The following is a 22,308-nucleotide window of genomic DNA, read 5'->3' on the forward strand; positions in this document are numbered from 1 at the left end:
TTGATAGACCTTTCGAATTCATAATCGAGTTATTCTTGAGTCGAGGGGCCACCAAAAGGGATGATATTGACGTTTTGTTTAATTTATTCTGTGATCAGCTATGAATTCAAATGGTGGTATATTGGTTTATCGATAAAAGTTATTTTTTTGTAACGAAAGTTTTGAAGGAATAATTTTTTGAGCGTCAAAAAAGTAATTTCACTATCTAATTATGTAAACAAAATTACTGTGAATCCTCCCCCTAATCACGGGATTGTTCTCTCGATTACTTTTTTGCGGTCATACGCAGATTTACACTTCCGTGATTTGCTTATGAATATGCATTTGAACATTCTCATATCTTCTTACATAAAAAACCAGAATATTTAATTAGTAACAATGCATAACATTGCACATCCATCACTGTCTCCTTTTAATACAGATCATCACACTGACACAGTTTAGATCGGGTTTCCAACACAGAAAAACAGCGCTAAAAACTGCAAACATATCTTTAAGTGTATGCATTTGAGACTATTATTAAAGAATATTTACATCTACCAAGTATTATTCCCTCTTTTTCTTACGGAAACGTATAGTTAATTCATTTAAATTTTAGACCACGTGGTTTTATTTGACCCTTTCAGTTTTGCAGTAATAATCACGCCTCATGTTTATAGTCTATTTCTAGAATCTAGGTATTTTTAATCAAATATAAAATCTAGAGGTTTATTGATTTTCAACTTTATCTTTATTAATGGGTGGATAAAATATGTCCTAAAAATAAAGTGATTGTGATAATACCAAAAAAAGTAGGTTTTGTCTGCTGTTGCAACAATTGATATGCTTCCCCCGTGGGATTAATTTTCGATCCGCGCCTGACCTAGTAATAGCATCAATAGTGAAACAGATTATATTACATGTATTTTATGCAGAATGTTTCTTGGAAATGGTTCGATATACTAGGTTTTTGTGCAAAACAGACACCCATTATTTTTCTAAAAACATGGTATTGCACACCACAGGCATAAAACATGGCTATGATTTTATTAAGCAACCCAATGTTTATATTTTCAACCACTCTACATGTGGTTGAACACGAACGATAACTCTGTTCTGAATATCATCGTTTAATATAAATAACCGCTAGATGGTGAAAGAAGACATACATTTTTCATGTTTCAACATAAATCGAAGTAGGATATGATATAAAAAACGACCAGTACTTGTACGTATTTTGAGAATATTATCTGAACACTCATACTTTCGCTCGAAATTTCACAGGAACTGAACCAATCTCAGTGAATACTCGTGAACTTTCAATAAAATGCTTTCTTTAATGATTCATGCAGGTTATGAATGTAGCGATCATTGCAGAAAAAAATACATATTTTTCTGCAATGTCGCTACCTTCATATCCCGAATAAATCACCACAGAAAGCATTTTATTGTTTAACTAATGTCAATCACAAATTTGCAATGAATAAGCAGAACGTGCTGAAAAAAACTAGTTCTTGTTTTTATGTTACAGCACGGGTAAGTGTTTTCAATTAGTGCCGTCATATGTGCTGTTGTTGAAAGACGTTACGAAATCTTGAAAATTTCATTTCATTTTTTTTCCCATAATTTTCCAATTATTCCATTAATCAGTATAAACACGTTTTTGTTAAGTGTATGTTGGTAATTTTCATAAGAAACATGATTCCCAGATATACTATGCTCTTCAAAAAAAGGCCTCGACTTTAGATATCAATATACATGTATCTGCATAATTGCAGAAACATCCGCTGTTTATTTTTAACTATACCTTACAGTATTAATTAAAACACAATAATGATATATAGAAAAGGAGTATTTGTTTGTTTGTTTGTTTGGTTTTTCTACTTTTGATGACAATATCAAAAGTCAGGTTTGATGAGAAATATTCACTACAAGAACAGTATTGGCAGCAATGATAATTTTAACTAGGGAGAAAGAAATAGAAATTAGCATTGTGATTTATATAATTTGACATCTTTTTTATATTTAATAGTAAACTTAATATTGAATTACGATTAACGATTACTTTTTATTACAAAACTTTTCATAATAATTCTGAATTCTATGCACTCAACCTCTCTAACACAACATTCTTTTCCTACCCCGGGCATCTTCCAAATTACAGTGTAACCGAATTAAACATGCTGTGTTTTTTGTGCATGTGTGTGTTAGTGCGTGTGTGTGGTGAATTTATATTTCCGTGTTAGCATACGGTACTTCCCATTTGATTTAGGAGCGAATTCGATCGACAATTAACAAATCAATTTTGCTCCTGATACGCTCATTACAATACTATATCCTTATGTACCGTACTAAGTATTTTCCTGTATAAAATGATTCCAATAGGCAATAATCTTAGGTTTTTTTAAAATGCTCAAAATTCAGTTTTGAATTTCAAGGAAAAAACATCAATCAAAGGAAAAACCTTTAATTTTAGCACATGCAATAACCGTTTGAGAAAAGGGAAACCTTCCTTAAGGAAGGAACGAAATAAAATAAAAAAGAGAGGTGAAAAGTTTTTTCTACGTTTACAAAGGCAGTGGTTTAAAGACGTAACTAGATGCCGAAGGTAAGAAATTGATACCTCGTGTTTTTCTTATTATCAATGAACATGAATCAATATACATGTATGTTTTGGATTTGAATTTCAAAGTCTCATGCCCACATCACACGGCACTAACTTAATGGAAATTTCATTTCCAAAAATCCAACTATTTTAATAATGTTTTGTAAATATAAATAATGGTTAAGTCATGCTTGTAAAACCCACATCTGCGAGGACCGGGTTAAAATCTGATATGAGCTGTAGGCTATATTCATAGATATGCTACAGCATACAAAGAAGAAGTTGGTGCATAAAGTATCAAAGATATCATGAACGTAAATAAACAAGGAATTAGAAGTATATCTATGAACATGCGCGGATCTAGAGGGGGGGGGGGGGGGTCGGGGGGGTCCCGACCCCCCCTGGAAAATGAAAATTTATTAAATTTACATAGTAAAATTATCGCGAAAATATGCCTCGGACCCCCCCTGGCAAACACAATTATCCTTCGGACCCCCCCTGGAAAAATTTTCTGGATCCGCGCATGATGAAGAGATGTCGTTATAAAGTATATATGAATAGATATATTGTTTTCAATTTTCAACCCAATATGAAATTCATATCAAGTCAATAAATAATACAATTTCTTTTTATTCAATATCAACTTAATTGATATCAAATTATATGTTGCATGTAACATTGCACGGTATTTGTGGGAACACATTAAAAGAAAAGAAAAGATTCGGATAAAAAAATTCCACTAACTTTAATGTTTCAGTTAAAGAAACATGGCAATAATTTTTGTCAAAACTTATTTTTCTGTTTAAATGTTTACAATGCTTCTGTGACGCATTTCTAATAGTCAACCAAAATTTGAGTGTCAGTCGTCGAGTTTTAAGCGGGATAGAGAGCTCACACTTCTTTGTTATGTGAACAAATCAAATTCATGTTTTCGTTTACATTTTGAATGTTGACGAAAAAACACACTTTTTTAACTAAATTAAATGTCACCGAAACTCAAAAGTGCTTTTTTTTGTTCAAGACAAATTAGCATGAAGAAAAACCAACTTAGAAAATAACTTTTATTTGTATATATTGAACCAATGTAAATAAGGACATGGCTCGAGCCTTGTTTACATAACATTACATAACTCTACGACTGACACTCAAATCTTTGTTGATTATTAGAACTGCATTACTAAAGCATCGTAAACACCAAAAATAGAAAAAAATAACTAAGATCGTGAACCAGCCTCCTTAAATCAACCCGCTTAGGTAGTTTTTGTTCCCAAACATTAAATTTCATTCGCAGAAAGATCTTTACTTTATTTTTGTACTATATAATAATAGTGAAAAATATGAATAAATCGTTGTAACAATTTTTTTTAGATCAACAAAGAGAGCAAATACTTCATGAAATGATACAAGATTAAGACAATTCAAGTATTGAGTGACAAATGGCACATTGCATTCAGTATTTTATTATCTTTTTCTGCTTTGAGGAGTTCGCGCGAGGAAGATCTTGTTGCAATGAACAGAAATGTGTTTGTGCTCAATTAGAACACTTTAAAGAACTTTATCACATGGACTGTTCCAATAGAGGATTGACTGAGATACCAATTCCTTCCAAAGACACCGAAGTTTATAGCATTGATTTATCACGAAACAAGTTACGAAACGTTACAATAACTAATCATTTTTCTAGAACTTTGAAACAATTAAATTTATCTCACAATGAACTAAGCATCCTTTCGAATAACAGTTTTAACTGGATTCCATACCTTGAAGTTTTAGATTTGTCCTATAATATTCTCAGATTGTCCAACACAAGTCTTCCCAATCTGGTATTCCAATACCTGAGTAACCTAAAGGTCCTGAACTTGTCTCACAATGACGTCATCGGTACAGACCATTACAATGCAGAAATATTTCGTCATACTGAATCTTTGGAGACGCTAGTCATTGACGGCTTGCGAAATGGCAACTTCGACTTTAAAACAAAAAATAAAAGGTGCGCTCCATCATATGTAACAAACCATGACACAATAGAATTAACCAAACTTACAACACTGATAGTGTCCGGACGAAGAAATCGCTCCAAGTGCTTAGTTACGGATCTGTCAGCAGGCTTTTTCGACAGTGTATCTAATATCACGTATTTAGACATGTCTGGTTGCGCAATCCAATCAATCGGCAGAGAAAGCTTGTCGCCTTTATCACATTTAACATACTTGGACGTGTCCTATAATGAACAACTTTCTTTTCATTCCATTCGAAATATTTCAACCCTCAAAGGTCTAAAGACACTAAAACTGGACAAAATCCATTGCACATTTGGCAGGGGTATATACATAACAGAAGATATGGTACATGCTCTCCGAGATACTTCCATAGAAAATATTTCCCTTAAAAGCAATAGAATAGAGATGGCTGCACGCAGTGTGTATTACTATTTACCTCCAAATTTGACAAATGCAGATATCTCCGACAATAGATTGACTTTTGGAGCATATGTTCTTACGGCTTATGCTTTGAGGAATCTTAAGTTTGCTAATCTAAGCGGTCAATCATCATCCCATTTTACCGGTAAAACTGATGATTTTATGATCTGTAAACACGCGACGGTGTGCTCTTCATTAAGTACGCAGCATACTCACCCGGTCCTTAATCGGGAAATTTCATTGTTTCGTTCGAAAGAAGGCGTAAAACTCTACCTACCTCCCCATCTAGAAACAATAGACATTTCTAGTTCATCACTGAGTTCGAATATTCATGTACTCTATATTGACCCGAATAACAATTTGAAAACAATAAATTTTAGCCATAACTTTTTTCAACATCTCGGGGGACCAGTCTATGGACTACAAAAAATTGAAACATGCGATTTTTCAAATAACTTTATTTCTTATCTATCGCCAGATTTCTTTATATATTGTACCACGTTAAAATATATTAATTTCAAAGGTAACTTGTTAGGGAATTCGATGAGCAAATCAAACGCGACTTATTTTGTACATCTCAGAAATTTGACATTTTTGGACCTTTCATCAAATGTTATTCGCTTTGTTTCCCCTGACATTTTTGAAGGTTTGGAATCTCTGAAAACACTGAATCTTAGTTTCAATTTACTTAGAAATTTTTCATTTAGAACGCACCAGATGCCTTTTTTAAGAACACTAGATCTTTCGTTTAATGAACTTGTGCCATTTTCCGATTTTACAATTAAGTTCCTAGAATCAAGACAACGTTTGCAGTCACTGAAAATAATACTGACAGGAAATGTGATTCCATGTACTTGCGACTCCCTTGATTTTTTTAAGTGGATGCTTAGTCACGAAAAAACTGTCGAAGTAGATTATTCATATATTTGTCAAAATATGCATTCTGTAGAAAACAGCAACGACTTGGAATTGATCAGAAAGATTCTTATGAAAAAATGTGACGATTACGATGAAATTATTGGGGTTGTGTCTGCACTTTTTGTTGTGTTCTTTGCGTTTATTGTTAGCGGAATTATTCATCGCTACCGGTGGAAGCTTCGATATATCTATTACATGTCAATATGGAGCACTACCACGTCACACAAATCATATGGTAAAGTATACGACTATGACGCTTTTGTTTCTTATGCCGACGAGGAGAATGATTTTGTCATACAGGAAATGACGCCAGAGCTAGAGGAAGTGTCAGACTTGAGACTGTGTCTCCACGAGCGAGATTTTACACCAGGTATATCAATCGGCGAGAACATAACCAAGGCAATATGTAACAGCAGAAAGGTTTTGTGTGTCGTAACAGAGAACTTTTTGTGCTCTCAGTGGTGTATGTATGAACTAGAGATGGCCCTCACAGACAACAGGTACTCCAGAGACGATCAATCGGTTTTCCTTATCATGTATGGAGGATTGCCGACTGATAGCTGTAAAATTCGTTCATCGATTCGACTTATGTCTTTAGTAAAGGAACACGCCTATCTAGAATATCCTAATGATGAGAGTAACAGAGCTGAATTCTGGAATTCACTAAGACTAATAGCTGGGAAAAAACCTTAATGATGATATTAAAAACTGGTTTTTATTAAAAATTAATTACTATTTAGAATATCAGACTTAATTCGTTAATTAGTTTTATGCAAATTATTGAACATTCTTAAAATTCTATGTTTATGATATCTTGAAAATCATTTGGGTGGGGGGGGGGGGGGCAGCCCCCCTCAAACTTTTTTGCGCAGGAAAGATTTTTTCTTAAATTTACATACAAAAAATTGTATTGTATTGACATTGAATTCCCCCCCCCCTCTTTTATGGGCCCATGTAAAAAAATTGAATCGAATAACCAGTGAAATGGAGGTTATAAAGTTAAAGGTATACTTCCCCCCCCCCCCCCCCCCCCGGATTAGGATTTTGGAAAGTCATCTTTTTGTTTGCTTGTCAAATTTTTTTGGATGAGTTTCCCCCCTCACCACTTTCAAAAACGAGGCAACGTGCCTGTATACACAATGTTACTTTTTTATTATAGAGATTTCACGGTTTATTTTTCTTTAGAATTTCTCTATTTACAATTAATGAAGTGATTAAATTGTTCATGTTATGGTGTTAAAATTCCCACTTCTGATTTGTTGGCATGTAGTTCTCTATTGTCCCAGTCCACCTGGCTGAACTTAGGTACCGAATTAGGCTGGGGGTTATCCTGTGATAGACAGAAATCCCAACCAGATGTGAAGGGATGCCAATAGGTCACATCTACTATGCACCATGAAAACCGCAGAAAACTAGAAAAAATGATTTAATTTTAACGTCTTCATGTTTACCAATTGAAGCATCTAACTCCATGTCAAAAATGAGGAAGATTAATTTCCGGCTAAATTGAGATTTCAACATTAAGTGGGTAAAGCTTGTGCCATCAGATAGCTGATGAACGAAAATCGATCATTAAGAAATGAATACAAGAAGATAAAATGCAACTGAAATTTATAAAACCAAGCGGAACGTTTTTGTTGATGTATTTAATAAATCTAACACCATTGTTTGGGCTTCACTTCCAGATAAAGCATAATTTTTCCCCAAATGATTAATGCTTTCTTTCTTGTTACAATTAAAAGGACTTTTGTATACTTGAATAGGACTAAAGCTTGCAACTATATTGAATAGCATGAGTTAATATGATAATTGTTTGACATAAAAAACAAAAACATTTCAGCAGCCCACATATGTTTCTACAAGCCTTTTTTTTCAAGCATTTGATCCTCATTTAAATTTTGTATTTCAGACTAATAACTTAGAGATACTCTGCTAATTAAAATATTTTTCACCCATATCCTTTAATTTTTTGTCATTTAATAAAGTGAGGTATAGTTTCAAAATATATCTTTTGTCATTTTACCACATAAAAGGCGAACAATTTAAAAATAATTATTGGTGAAAATCAAATTTACCTGCATTAAAGAGGGTCCCGATTAATATAACACCCAAATATATATATATTTTTTTACTAATGTAGATTTTTAAAAGTATTTATTAATTTATTATTGTATATTTCATCGTTTTTTGTCAAAGTTGATCCTCATAATACATTATTTCAAATCACATTTGACAAGAATGTTGTTGAAAAGGTGAGTTCTCGGTGATTATGACATATATATATATGACATATATATATTCAAATACAAGTCACAACATCTTTTACAGCCAAAAAAGTAATAATCCCGAAAATATTAATAAGAAGTAGATAATGAGACCATTCTAAGCTTATACTTTCTTAAGTTCTGGAATGCGTTTAAGATCGTACCTGCTACGCAGGGCTTCCACCGTAGCAGCTTCAATGATGAACGATCCTCTCCGCCACTGAGATATTCGTAGCCTAAATTTTAAATGCTAAATTCAAGATTGGTACATTTGTTTGTTCATTCAGTAAGTTATATATATTTTCGCTTAAAACTAACAAATTATGTCGATGTAATAAGTGTGTATTTGAATATTTCCAAATTCAAATCAGAGACATAGCGGCTAAATTAGCAATCCGTTCAACAGACCTATATATCCACGACTTAGCGGCTATAGGCTAGCTCCTACGATCTTGAACGCAGCCTTGTAGACACAACCACAGCGTGTACGTAGAGCAGCAAATTACTTCCTATAACTTAAAATCATCCATCTCGGTCAAACGCAAACATTCAAACATTTTGTTCATGTTTTACAGAAAAGATGTACTCTTCCACTTCGTATGTCTCACTATAGTTCTGTATCTGAACATCATATAACGTATATACATGTATTTATGTTTTCCAGACTGTACATATTATGTTTTAGATTGCTATTATTATCAGAATGAAATGATGCGTTTTAAAGTGCTGAATACTGAATAAATTCCAAACGTGGGAAATTTCTCCTCTGTAATTTTCCTGCACACTTCATGATGTCTCTCAGGTTACAGTGTACCTCTATTTATCCAACACTTCTTCCGTGTTTGTTTGCGTTATCACCAACTTTATCAAATTAGCACAGTATTCAAATAAAAAATACTAAATGTTTTTATTGCTCCTAGTACACTACTTTAAAAAATTATCTCAATCCTTGTTCATAGCATTTCCCTGTATTTTGATACCAATATTTATATAAACTCCATAGGTCGGTAATTTAAATCTATGATTAGACATTAATCAACAGCTGGAGAGAACCCTCCCTCATATTACATGATGAATCAAGTCAAAAACTTGTTTGTTGAGTGATCTCTTCAAGAGGGAAGAAATAAAGTCCAGACAAGAGAGGTGATGTTACGAATTATCAAGTCACCGTGTGTTTGTTGGGCTATCTCTTCAAGAAGGAAGAGAAGATATGGAATGCTGTCAAACAATATCCTGAAAAGTAGTAAAGATATTAAAAACGGTGCAACAACATCATATGAAGCAGACAGCTGGATCTAGTTAAAGACTGAAGGTGAGAGACAGAAATGGAGAAAAAATCCGTGAAATTTATTTATTTATAAGAATATTAACATTTCTATTGTGTTATACAGTAGATGTTGGTCTTCACTTTGTCATATCAAGTGGAGAAGGCACTCGGACAAGGTCATGTCAATGCAGAGAACAAACTATTGTTTTACATGAAACAATAATTTTCTAAAAAATAATCTAAGATCGCTGTAAAAAATTCATTGCAATTAAACATTTGAAACATTATTCTGATACCGGTCTCTGAAATGCAACCTAAGTTGATATTATTCAGTAATTGTATTATCATATCGTTTGTAAAGAATTAGTAAAATTTGAACAGCTTTTACATCTTGTTGGTAACTGGATAGTACGTAATATACACCAGAATTAACATCTAAAAAATCATTTAATACTTCATCTACACGTAACCAGATCGGCAAAATATAATCAATAATATAAATGTACAAGGAAAGAAAACAAACCATGAAAACTAGAATAGCACGGACTCTGACTCTCCCGCCTGATCATAATAGCTAGGATTAAGGAAGCTGGATGGTAATTATAAACAAATTAACATTCAGACCTACCAAACATTTTAAGATATGATTTGTTTGAGAAACTATAAACCTATAAACTATTACCTAGTAAAGAAAAATCTATATATTTTTACCTTTTAAGTTTTAGTATTACTTATATTTTATATACTTAATATAGAGCTCTTTTTCTAAAGGAGATCAATACAGTCTAACAATGGCTACGACCATCGAGCCCTCTAAAAATCAGAGAGGATTCTCGGATCAGAGTATACTTAAAATAAATGTCAAAAACAATGACACTCCTATTATAAACAACCATTTTAATGTTAAGCTGTTACACATTTACCTCATCATATAAAAATATTTTATATCAACATATATTGATCGATTAAGTACACTTAAAGTAATTAAACTAGTTCGTTTATAGAATATATGTTCTTTCACTTATTTCTCTCGTCTTTTACACGCATGTGTTCATTTCAAGATTAAAAGAATGTTTTTTAAAAAAAATAGAAAAACTTTGGCGAACGTAAAAATATAAAATTGGTATTACAATGTTTATTTCAAATATCAAAACATTATAACAGTTAATCACAAATCTCGATTGCAATATTTAAGTGGTCCCCTTAATGCAAGTCTGTAGGTTAGAAAATTTATGATAAGATCACAGGGACTAGTCACGAAGTTTTTCACTTTTTAATACTACCACCTCTATACAATAAAACACACAAGGGAGGAATCAAAACTCGAAAAAATCGCTACCTCCCGATTTCGGTCGCGTCGTATTATTTTTTTTTAACGTTAAACCTTGCACTCTAGGTACCAATAGATCGGGGAAGGACTAGTTTTTAGAAATACCTGCAAAATTTAAACATCGGCAACAATTTTAGAAGTACTAGTGTTTACGCATTTTCTTCCAGTTTACGCTCCGGTAAAACGATCAGCTGTGGCGCTCTCATTGGTCAGTTTAATGTTGATCAATATAACTCATTCGCGGACTCGTATTTTAGAAGGATATTCAAACGATATTCAAACGATACTTTGATGCAAGAAACATAATCACGTCCTTCTGAATGTCCAAAGTATACATCATATACTCATCGTGTTATAAGAACTTCTTCACTCATCATTTGAATATCTTTCGAAAATACGAGTCTGTGTACGAGTTATCTTGATCAACAAAATTAGCCAATGAAAGCGCATAATTAAATTTGTTGGGCGACAGCTGATCGAAGAAAGTGTCATCGGAGCGAAAACTGGAAGAACATGCGTAAAAACTTCTAAAAATAAAATATTTATCAAAAATTAATTCTATTCTCAGATTGGTCAACAAAGACATTTCACGGAAAAAGACAAAACTTGGACAGAAATGTATTAAGGATTGAGTGAAAATGGAACATCCAATTCATTGTCTTATAATTTTTCTATGCACTAATGCGTGCTTGCTTGGACTATCTTTATACAACGAAGAAAAGTGTAGCTGTTTTCCAATGAACAATTTTCGACAGCTTTATCATATGGACTGTTTTGGAAAGGGACTGACCAAAATTCCTTCTAGTTTCACCAATATAGCAGTATATAGTATTGATTTATCCCATAACAAATTACAAACGGTTATGATTACCAAAAACTATACCAGAACTTTAAAAGAATTGAATCTATCTTACAATGAATTAGAAACCCTGTCTAATAGCTCTTTTAAATGGATTCCCTACCTCAAAGTATTGAATTTGTCAAATAATAATCTAAATTTCTCCAAAATCAGTCTTCCAGATCTTGTATTCCAATATCTAAGTAACTTAGAAGTTCTAGACTTGTCTTTTAATGGAGTGAAGGGCCCAACTCATTATAATCCAGAAATATTCAAATACACTACATCTCTACGAATTTTAATCATTGACGGCCTGCAAGAAGGCAATTTCAGTTTTACCACAAATGACAAAAGGTTTTCCCCATCACATGATTTACATCATGATACATATATAGAGCTAACTAAGCTGACAAAACTTATAGTGTCCGGACGAAGAAATCGCACGAAGTGCTCGATCAAAATCCTGTCTGAGGGTTTTTTCAAGAGTGTTTCTCATCTGCAATATTTAGACATGTCTGGTTGCGCAATTCGATCAGTCGATAAAGAAAGCTTGTCACTATTATCAAATCTACAATATTTAGATTTATCCTATAACGAACTACTTTCTTTTATATTACTACGAAATATTTCACTACCCAAAAGCATGAAAACGCTAAAACTGGATAAAATCCACTGCACGTTTGGAATAGGAACGTATCTTACACATGATATGGTCAAGATATTCCTGAATAGTTCCATAGAGTTTATTTCTCTTCGCAGCAATAGACTCGAGATGTCCATAGAGAATGCATCTTCTTATTTACCCCCAAATCTGACCTATTTAGATCTAGCAGACAATAAACTAGCATTCGGAAGGTATATTCTTTCCGTGAAAGGCATGAAGAGTCTAAAATTTCTGGACCTTCAGGAACAACATTCGACACATTTTACCGGAAGAAGTAAAGATTTCATGGAATGTTACAACTCCGATGAGTGTTCCTCAACGCCCCCGGGTCGATTCTACTCCGAGTCTACTCAGGCATTATCAAAGTATAATTCTCAAGGTTATAGATTTTACGCACCTCCTCTGTTAGAGACTTTGGATTACTCTAGTTCTTATCTTAATTCGGAGATAGGTAAAATTACCTTGGATCCAAATAACAGTGTGAAAAAAATAAATCTCAGTCATAACTTTTTTCAAATTCTTAGAGGACCAGTATACGGACTCTACAAAATTGAAACCGTTGATTTTTCTCATAATTTTATATCTAATTTATCGACAGTTTTCTTTGAATATGGTACCACCTTGAAATACCTTAACTTCAGCAGTAACTTGTTAGGAAATTGCATGAGCAAACCAAACTCGGCTTACTTCAAAAATCTTTATAATTTAATGTCACTGGATCTCTCCTCGAATGTTATCCGCTTTGCAGCTCCTGGCATATTTGAAGGCCTTAAATCATTGGAAATATTAAATCTTAGTTACAATTTACTGAGAGATTTTTCAATACATTTAAACCAGATGCCTTCATTAACTACCTTAGATCTTTCTTTTAATGAACTCTTGCCATTTTCGGATTCTACCATAAAGATCTTTGAATCGAGACAACAGAAACATCAAATGAATGTTATACTGACAGGAAACGAAATTCCATGCACTTGTGACTCATTAAATTTTCTTCAATGGATGTTACGATGCAGAGAGCAAATTACTATAAATTATTCAGATATTTGTCAGAATATGCATCGAGTTATTAAAAATAGCAGCGACTTAGAAATGATCAGCAAGACACTAGGAAAGAAGTGCGATGATTACGAAGAAATCATTGGTGTGGTATCTGGACTTTTTGTTGTTTTCTTTGCGTTTATTATTGTTGGAATTATTCATCGCTACCGGTGGAAACTTCGATATTTCTACTACATGTCAAAATGGAGCACTACCACGTCACACAAATCCTATGGCAGAGTATTTGACTATGACGCTTTTGTTTCATATGCCGATGAGGAGAAGGATTTTGTCATACAGGAAATGACGTCAGAATTAGAGGAAGTGTCAGACTTGAAACTGTGTCTCCATGAGCGAGATTTTACACCTGGCAAATCAATCGGCGAGAACATAACCAAGGCAATATGTAACAGCAGAAAGGTTTTGTGTGTTGTAACGGAGAACTTTTTGTGCTCTCAGTGGTGTATGTATGAACTAGAGATGGCCCTCACAGACAATAGGTACTCCAGAGACGATCAATCGGTTTTTCTTATCATGTACGGAGGATTGCCGACTGATAGCTGTAAAATTCGTTCATCGATCCGACTTATGTCTTTAGTGAAGGAGAACGCCTATCTGGAATACCCTAATGATGAGAACAATAGAGCAGAATTCTGGAATTCACTAAGACTAATAGTGAGAGAAGCCGCTAAAGCTGATTAACAAAACGAACAGAATAAAAATCCAATAAAATATCACGGTGATATGTGCAATAGTCAAAAACACTGTTGACTTTTTTTGGAAGAGTTAAATGATATGTCTAAAGTATTGCCTGATTTTTCCTGTCCTTAAATTAGTCGTTTAGAATGACAACTGTTTGTAAATTGCAATCTATTGTTTTTTGCACCTGCATCTTGAAGATGCTCTGTTATTATTTTTAGAAATATTATTTTTTTTCATAATTTTGAAATATATTTCAACGTATTAACATTTACGCATGTGGTCAGTATGACATTTATCCAGATAAACTATATATCACGTTTTGTCTTGCATTTAATAGAATACAATTAATGATTCAACAACCGATTTCTTTCCTGAACATTGCCTTCAATTCAGTACTTCCATGGCACTGGGAACCATTCAAGTTAAACGATTCCTCAATTTAAAGAAATAATCTACAGTGACAAAAAAATAAACACTACAATGAAGCTCAAAATTATGCGAGAATAAAATATTAAAGATTAAAAAAACAACAAAGTAGCCATCGAGGCAAAAACTAGTCAAGTAATTTTGAAATTGTCTTGTTGCATATTATATTACCATGATTAAATACTTCCTCTTTTTGTTGTAAATATCATTTTAATATTAATGTGATAATTCTACAATTTGTATGAAGAGAATTCATTCTAATCATTCTAATATTCATATAAAAATTGTACTATTTGAGGTTGATAATGAGAAATTTGGAAATGAGGATTCATCAACATTGATATATATTGCTTTCCTGCAATGTATGTATTTGTCAAATAAATGTTTGGTTTAATAATTATTGGTGCTTATTATTTTGATACGATTACGTTTTGATTTTAAACAGTCTTCATTCACTAATTCAACAGTCAATTTCATCTTGGCATATAAGGTGGTGGATGCGTTGATTTACACGTCGATATGGAGATGTATCTACCATTAACTCCGTCGATATTAGCAGAAGATTCTCGATGGAGTATATAAAAAGATGTGAAATGGGTGATAAATGAAATAATGAAATTCATAACTAATTATTTTGTATTGGATGAAAGGTAAAGTGAGCGTGACTCCTCTGATTCATTTCATTGTAGAACATTATTGTGAAGATTTTTCTGGAATAAACTGCATTCATTGACTAGAACATTTTTCATCCTTCAAGGCCGCACTTCTCCAAGAACGGTTTTAGTCGAAGCTTGTAAAACTTAATACGACCATTTAGTTTAACTTTGATCTGCTTTCAGCTTTGGCCATCCAAAAGTTGCCGATCGATTTCAGGATATTGTGGGTCTTTACAAATTAAGAATAAACGTCAGTTAAGTTTGTCAATAATCAGAAAATTTACGATGTAGCTAGCATAGATTTTACGGTAAAAAGTCGCCCAAACGTAAACTGTAATTATATGGAAACTTTTTAAAAATCACACTGGCTTTCACAGAAGAACACAAATGTAGCGCAGGTAAGATGTTAAAAGTTATACTCTGAATTGATATGCTCAAATAATTTAATCATGAAACATTTATCTCTTTGTTTTTCTTAATTGAAAGAGCGAATAAACTTTTGGCAATTTCTTTTAAATTCTTACTGCGTTTCAAAGACGTTTTTTGAATTACTGAGAACAGTCAATTTTTATGATGTTGAGGATAAAATTCCTTGGACATCACTTATTATTTTCGTTAATTTTTTCTAGTGAAAGCAATTAGTTTCCGTACAGAAGTAATGGAAAATGGCAATAAAGAAAATAAGCTTGCATTAGATGACCTCTTAAGGACGTAGACAATCTAGGGTAATGCACTGTTTCTGGCTTCGCGTATTAAGAACCGATCAGAGAAGATTTCTCCCGCTACATTAGAGCTACGATTTATACGTTTTTGCATTTATTTGGCCCGCTTTCTTGACAACGATTGTAATTTCCAAGATGACCACAAATACAGTTCTAATAAATCGTGAGAAAATCTTCATTTTCAGTCTCTACAGGTTACTATTTGGCTTCATTTCTTCCTTTGGTCTAAAAGATGAAGTTTGAAGTTCCGCTTGCTTTGTTTGGATTGGTTTGCGTTTCCTTCACCGACAGCAAAAATAAAGGCGGTGGATTGAAATCACGTCTTAGGAACCAAGGGACGTGTCGCTTGGAAGTGACGTGTGATGACGGCATATCCCTCCCTCTCAAGCTCCCCTTAAGAGGTCCCCGAGGGCCCCCTGGTACCCCAGGACCCAAAGGGGACAGGGGCGAAAAAGGAGATAGGGGTGATCCAGGGGTGCCTGGCGATTCAGGTGAGTAAATAAGCTTGATGACATTTGAACATGACGTAAATATGCAACATTCTTTCCTTGAATCATTTAAAAATTGTACGAAAGAAAACTATTGTAAAAGAACAAAGCCCGATGCAAATAGTGGCTCTCCCGTTATTGTTAAAAGTAGAAGTAAGCATTTACTGCTGGAAGTAGGATTCTGCATAGCCGTTAAATGAACAAACGGACAAAACCGGAATGAATCTTCGTACGATCAAACAAAAAATCTAAATGATTTAATGAACGAGTTATAAACTTTCCGAATAAGTTTTAGTACGATATAACAATTTTTCGAATTGTTTTTAGTATACGAGGTAACTAATAACTTAAACCACTGTCGTGTATCCGCGCCGGTAGTGACGTGTTTGGATAGAGTGAAAATGGTGGTTCCGTTTGCTTCTTGAAAAGTTTTCGTGTTATTTAAGGCATACATTGTCTACTTTTACATGAAAAAGATCGTCAGATATATTTAAAAGTGTATAAAATCTTTAAAGTTCTACGAAGTTTATGTTAAAATTATGTAAATAAGCAGTTTATGTCGATTAATTTTGAACAACGGAACAGGTTTGGATGACCTTGTTTTTCAAAATAGGAACGGTTTGGATACGCATCTGATACGGTTTGGATGTAATTAATATGTGAGTGTAAACAATTCCTTTAATTTCCCCTCGCGAGCGGGATATAGCATCGCTACTGTGCGATATACATGCCCTCATTGAAAACATGCTTTCAATGTTATGGATATCATCATGTGATAGACATATACTATAAAGTCACATTGTTTAAAAAAATAAACATACACGTTAAATACTTGTGCATTTAAGCCAACAGAACTTAATATACCGTAATTTGAATTTAAATTTTACACACGCTCCAAGTAACTTGCAATTGGCTTATAAAGATGACATACAGAGTGCTTTACAAATATGTTAAGTCTGTTGTATAATCATTCCATCGATATAATTAATTTCGAAAGATTCAGCCTTACCAAAATCTTTACCGACACAAAAACACATGTGTTTACGACAGTTTCAATTGTTATGCTTCTATAACGTTATCGGCTTTAAACGTGAAAAAATAAAAGAGATCAGTCAAATTCAGAATTATACCAATTTTAAAAAATGTTAAAGTTTGTAAAATCAACTAATGATACAAATATTTTTTTTTCTCTTTTAAAATTGAAACGATATAATATATAGATGCACTGCACAGAACAAACCGTGATAACGTGGATTTTTAATTATTGGTATCCTGATATGGGTTTCATGAAAATGAAAATATAATCACTTTTGATACAGAGTATTTAACTTATCAAATATCATACTTGCATGTCTAATTTTTTAAATTAAAAATTGAAACGTTCCCAAACAACTTTTTAGTTTTGCAACAGCCTAACAACTGCGCTTTGGCAAATTTTTAACTATGAATTTTTTATCATTATACTTTCATGTTAAATACTAACTCGGGTTTTGTACATTTTCTGCAGTAACGCCACCTTCATTTCCCGCATGAGTCACCAAAACTTCTTGATATACATTGATACATATGAATCGTTTTGATTTTCTGGTGAGAATTATGATTGAATAAATGTACATATAAAATGGCTATGTTTACTTAGGTCTCGACATCACTTGAATTTTTTGGACCAACTATTTCTAACAACAGAGTAAATATATGACTTGGCAGACATCTATGGTACTTCGTATTATACATGTATCACTGGGGGTGAAATAATTGTAGAAATTTCTTTGTCTAGCGATGTACAGGCTTGGTGTTGAATGAAAACGAGGCTCACTTTCATAATATTATTACCAAGCACGTTCTCCGTCCAACGTACTTCACGATTATATCATTTCAGAATAACTAAAAAACACATCATATAGTCGCTTGCCATAAAAGTAGAAGATAGTTGTCTGTTAAGGTGTTAATATAATGTATTGCTTTTCAGGTTAAAGGTGAAAATCTTTTTTTCCTTACATTTTATTGTGTACCTCATGTTTCAACTCATATTTTCTTTATAATTTAAAATTAAAGAAAGTAGTCTTTTGAAATGTTAGTAAAAAAAACTTGATATAACTATATTTACATTTTTCAGTGTTTTTTTCATGTGATAACACTAAGTATCAATTTGTTCATATTCAGTCCAGTAAATTCAAATGACGTTTGCTTATTCAAATATTTAAAAGTACAATTGCTTTGAATTAAATTAATATAAGTAATAAGAAATCATTCTTTCGATATTGTTAGGTGTAATTTCGTTTCGAGCTTTATTGGGTTTGACCACGCCCCGACCAAAATAATCAACTCATGATATTCGATCAAAGAATGATTCCTTATTTGTTAAATAATCAATTTCTGATCAATTATATACTAATACATTTGTATACCATTTAATCAGAGGAAAAACATGCTTGTCTAAAGAAATGAACTCATCCAGTTTTAGTTCCCTTCGAACATGTGGAAGTATTTTGGTTTCATCACATTTATAAAAATGTCGAACAGGAAGGAATTCATCGTCTGTACATTATGTTCTTTTTACCTGACTTAAAATACATCTTTTGCATGCTGTGTAATTGAATGACCCAATATTTTAAAAAAAAAAAAAAGATGTATCTTCGGCTGCACACCGATAAAATGCAAACTGCTCTCTTTATGTCTAAAATATCAAAAATGCTATAACTTTAAATCATTCAAACCGTACCATTTGCACAATTTATATATTTTAGCATCCAAACCGGAATAATTTATTCATCCAAACCGTACTACTTCTTTAGCAGGTGCATGAAGTTATTGCTATTTTTATACATATTAATGTATTAAAAAAAATTGGTTTGATTTTATTTGGTTAACTTAATGTTTTAAATAAATTTTGGCTGCTTCAGATTTTTAGTATGTGTTATATTATCTACGTAATCTAGAAATAGTTCTTGGTTTTAGCGTTAAAATGACACGTTAACGATTGATTTTTCTACAAATAAGTCGTTTTTATTAACGATGAACAAAAATAACGCACACTCTTTTCAACTGCAAAACCTTCAGAAAAATATAAACGACTATTACGATATTTTAATTAATATTTACCTCATTGACGATAGAAAAAAGGACACAACACTCATTGTTTTTGCAATGGATACGCCATTTTCACATTATCCAAACATGTCACTACCGGCGCGGATACACGACAGTGTTAAACCGCGGGAATTAAATTGCAAGAAAAATCTTTTAATTTTTTACTTTCAAATCTCTGCAATACTTTATCCGATTTTAAAACAGATTTCAGATTTGATTTCAGCAATGATAAATTCTACATATAACACTAATTTATTCATGCATTTTGGTTTAAAAAAAACCTGAAATTTTCAAAAAATCGGATCTACTTTAGGTTTTGGGCAAAAATGATGACCGAAAATTTAAAACCCCTTGTTTTACCTTTAGCAAACAAATCCTGTCTTGTACTCCCTCCCCCTTTCCTAATTCTGTGACTGTGTTTACTGCACTATCATAGCATATCCACTAAAAAAAAAATCAAAATTCGTTTACCTTTATCTTAACAATAGATGCTATGTAGTAATGCATTACCAAATTGCTGCAACGCTGTCGCACCACCTAACCTTTTAGTTGACACCGCCAGTTAAATGTACATACAATATGTTAGAATGTATGTTTAATATGCCCAAACTATTTTTTCTAAATCTAAATTATGTATAATTCGTTTTCATTTTATTTGTAGGTAATTCAACATCTGTAACGAGAAGTCGTGCTCAGAGAGTGGCATTTTTTGTTGGTCTTAACAGCAATATAAACGGCGTCCAAAATGATGAAGACGCCAAGTTTGAAAACGTCATCACTAACGTTGGTGATTGTTATAACCCTGAAACTGGTCGATTTAGGGTACCAGTTGACGGAGTGTACCAGTTTAATATTGCTGTAGCAGCTCAGGGAAGACGTAAGGTATTGTTCTCACAAGGAGGGCGAATGTATGACCTCAATCTCGTTAGAACCAAACATTGGTCTTTACTTCCTATATTTTGACAAATGATATTTATATTCACAAACCTACGAACATTTCAAATACAATTAACTCATTGGTTGCGCGTGATATCACTCCTTAATACTTTCAAGATTTGTATATTAGTACATTAAGACACGACATACGTATCTTTAGGCTGCAGTGGATCTAGTGACGTCACTTCCGTCCCCTTTCTCTCGGAACTCCACACTCTATCCCGAGCAGACTACACAGAAAGTGAATTTGATAGAAGTTCCCAGGGAACAGATGATTATAAGAGTGTGGGCGGAGAGTATACCACTGTGGTCCACAGCGACCAACACCGCCATCTTGAGTCTGCGCCAAGGGCAGGAAGTATGGCTGCGCATACTGCAAACAGCATCCTATCTTCATGGTTATATGTATTCCTCCTTTTCGGGAACTATTTTGTTTTCTGATGATTGAATGATCACCGTCCTTAGATCTCGCATAGTGTAGTCTGAAAGAGGTCTGAAATGCTTCTGTCAAGAGATACAGACGAACTGTTGCTGCTTTAAAAAATTTCTGAAAATACAAATTAAAGTGTTGTTGATAATCATATTCATTAACCACTGTGTTGAAAAAAGTTTATTTTAGAAATGCTTTTGTGAACAAAGTTGTTAAAAATTAGTTTCTTCTTCAAGAGTGAGTAAAGAAAAGTATGTTCAAACCAAAAAGTTTTTTTTTTCGAGTCGTTTTAACAAGAGCTTGAATTTCGGTGGGATGTTACTACATGAATCTAGTTTGCTCATCAAAACAAGCTGAATATGGAACTCCTAATAAGAAAGGCCCATTAATAGTTGTAGACTATCAAAATCTGCTCTGTTCTGTGAATTTGAAATATACAGACCTGTCCCCGGTGCCAAAAAACTTACATGAGGTCACTTTTGATCTTTTTACAGTGAGACTGGGATCAAAAGTGAGCTTGTCTAAATTTTGTGGCCCCGGGCCAGGATGAAGTCGGACAAGTGTCGTTGCTTTCGTTGTATTTAATTTCTTTATCCAATGACTGGACAGTTAGAGCTTGTTTTAAAATATCGTCGTTTTACCCATTTGGTTATACTTAATGTAAGTTTACGTTAGCGGCTTGCTAGACTCAGTCGCATCAAAGACATGCTGCCGCCACAACACCGCATGCGGTTGAAACAGTGCAACTGAATTAAAAATGGTAAACTTCAGATCGATAAACAGCTATTGTCCATATGTATACCCATTGTTGAAATTATCCTTATGTTTGAAATGAACTTGTAAATCATATGAGAGAGAGTAGAGAGAGAGAGGGGGGATCTTGGCTGATCTTGGCTAGGCTAAGCGAAGTAAGGCTTCATTAGATTTAAAACAAAAGGTTCCTCAATTTTCTTGTTATAGCTGCAGCCAAGTTTTACTTATTAGAATGCAAGTTACATATTTATTTTTATTTAACTACTTTCATCCACTAATATGAAAAATGTCCAGATTATCTGTTTTGAAACGCCCCCTCTACCGCTTCAGGTTTCAATACACATCCAAAAATTGAAAGTCTACGGAGATTTTGCATTGCTTCAGCCATTAATAAGCCCGGATGATAACGTTGAAAAATTGCGCGAGGTATCCCGAGTACTTCCGAATGGAGAAAAGATGTTAACATTTCCCATTATAAATCTCCGTAAGAAATGTGTTTTCGTTCCAGTGAACTTTTATGAGTGAAAAATGATAATTGTTCAATGAAGATATCTTGAATAAATTCCCTTTTATCGATTTCAACTGTATTTCTTTCACAGGTATGTGTATTTTTATTAAAAATCATCAAAAAGTGATGGAAGAAATAACTTGAGACAGACTATAAAAACATTTACTGTTGCTTTTACAAATAGACCTCGATGCGAGTCTGAGTAAGGAAGAGGCGAAGCGACGGGCGCCTGAATTTAGCAAGCTGCTGACAAAAAGAAGACTGTCACCAA

The 22,308-nt window shown here is 33.3% G+C and overlaps 3 protein-coding genes across 3 annotated transcripts; all 3 read left to right on the plus strand.

Moving 5' to 3' along the window:
• Positions 1 to 1,529: 1,529 nt before the first annotated feature.
• Positions 1,530 to 6,680, plus strand: LOC128162680 (toll-like receptor 4). Its single transcript, XM_052825943.1, has 2 exons — positions 1,530 to 2,587; positions 3,953 to 6,680. The coding sequence occupies exon 2, from the start codon at positions 4,021 to 4,023 to the stop codon at positions 6,613 to 6,615; it is 2,595 nt and encodes an 864-aa protein (XP_052681903.1). The 5' UTR covers positions 1,530 to 2,587; positions 3,953 to 4,020; the 3' UTR covers positions 6,616 to 6,680.
• Positions 6,681 to 9,246: 2,566 nt separating this feature from the next.
• Positions 9,247 to 16,066, plus strand: LOC128162674 (toll-like receptor 4). The gene is made up of 4 exons (XM_052825929.1): positions 9,247 to 9,498; positions 11,352 to 15,508; positions 15,740 to 15,835; positions 16,018 to 16,066. Exon 2 carries the CDS (start codon positions 11,422 to 11,424, stop codon positions 14,026 to 14,028), a length of 2,607 nt encoding a protein of 868 aa, XP_052681889.1. The 5' UTR covers positions 9,247 to 9,498; positions 11,352 to 11,421; the 3' UTR covers positions 14,029 to 15,508; positions 15,740 to 15,835; positions 16,018 to 16,066.
• On the plus strand, positions 15,897 to 21,037 carry LOC128162691 (complement C1q-like protein 3). Its single transcript, XM_052825955.1, has 3 exons — positions 15,897 to 16,323; positions 20,072 to 20,292; positions 20,507 to 21,037. The coding sequence occupies exons 1-3, from the start codon at positions 16,065 to 16,067 to the stop codon at positions 20,792 to 20,794; spliced, it is 768 nt and encodes a 255-aa protein (XP_052681915.1). The 5' UTR covers positions 15,897 to 16,064; the 3' UTR covers positions 20,795 to 21,037.
• Positions 21,038 to 22,308: the final 1,271 nt, after the last annotated feature.

Source organism: Crassostrea angulata, chromosome 1 (genome assembly GCF_025612915.1).
Source record: "Crassostrea angulata isolate pt1a10 chromosome 1, ASM2561291v2, whole genome shotgun sequence".
NCBI classification, from domain to species: domain Eukaryota; kingdom Metazoa; phylum Mollusca; class Bivalvia; order Ostreida; family Ostreidae; genus Magallana; species Magallana angulata.

What these genes read in the sequence shown, in the direction of transcription:
- LOC128162680 (XM_052825943.1), top strand. Translation starts at nt 4,021, where the DNA reads ATGGCACATTGCATTCAGTATTTTATTATCTTTTTCTGCTTTGAGGAG.
- LOC128162674 (XM_052825929.1), top strand. Translation starts at nt 11,422, where the DNA reads ATGGAACATCCAATTCATTGTCTTATAATTTTTCTATGCACTAATGCG.
- LOC128162691 (XM_052825955.1), top strand. Translation starts at nt 16,065, where the DNA reads ATGAAGTTTGAAGTTCCGCTTGCTTTGTTTGGATTGGTTTGCGTTTCC. An exon ending in AGGGGTGCCTGGCGATTCAG is followed by an intron (nt 16,324 to 20,071) that starts GTGAGTAAATAA and finishes TTTTATTTGTAG; the next exon opens with GTAATTCAACATCTGTAACG. An exon ending in CAGCTCAGGGAAGACGTAAG is followed by an intron (nt 20,293 to 20,506) that starts GTATTGTTCTCA and finishes ACGTATCTTTAG; the next exon opens with GCTGCAGTGGATCTAGTGAC.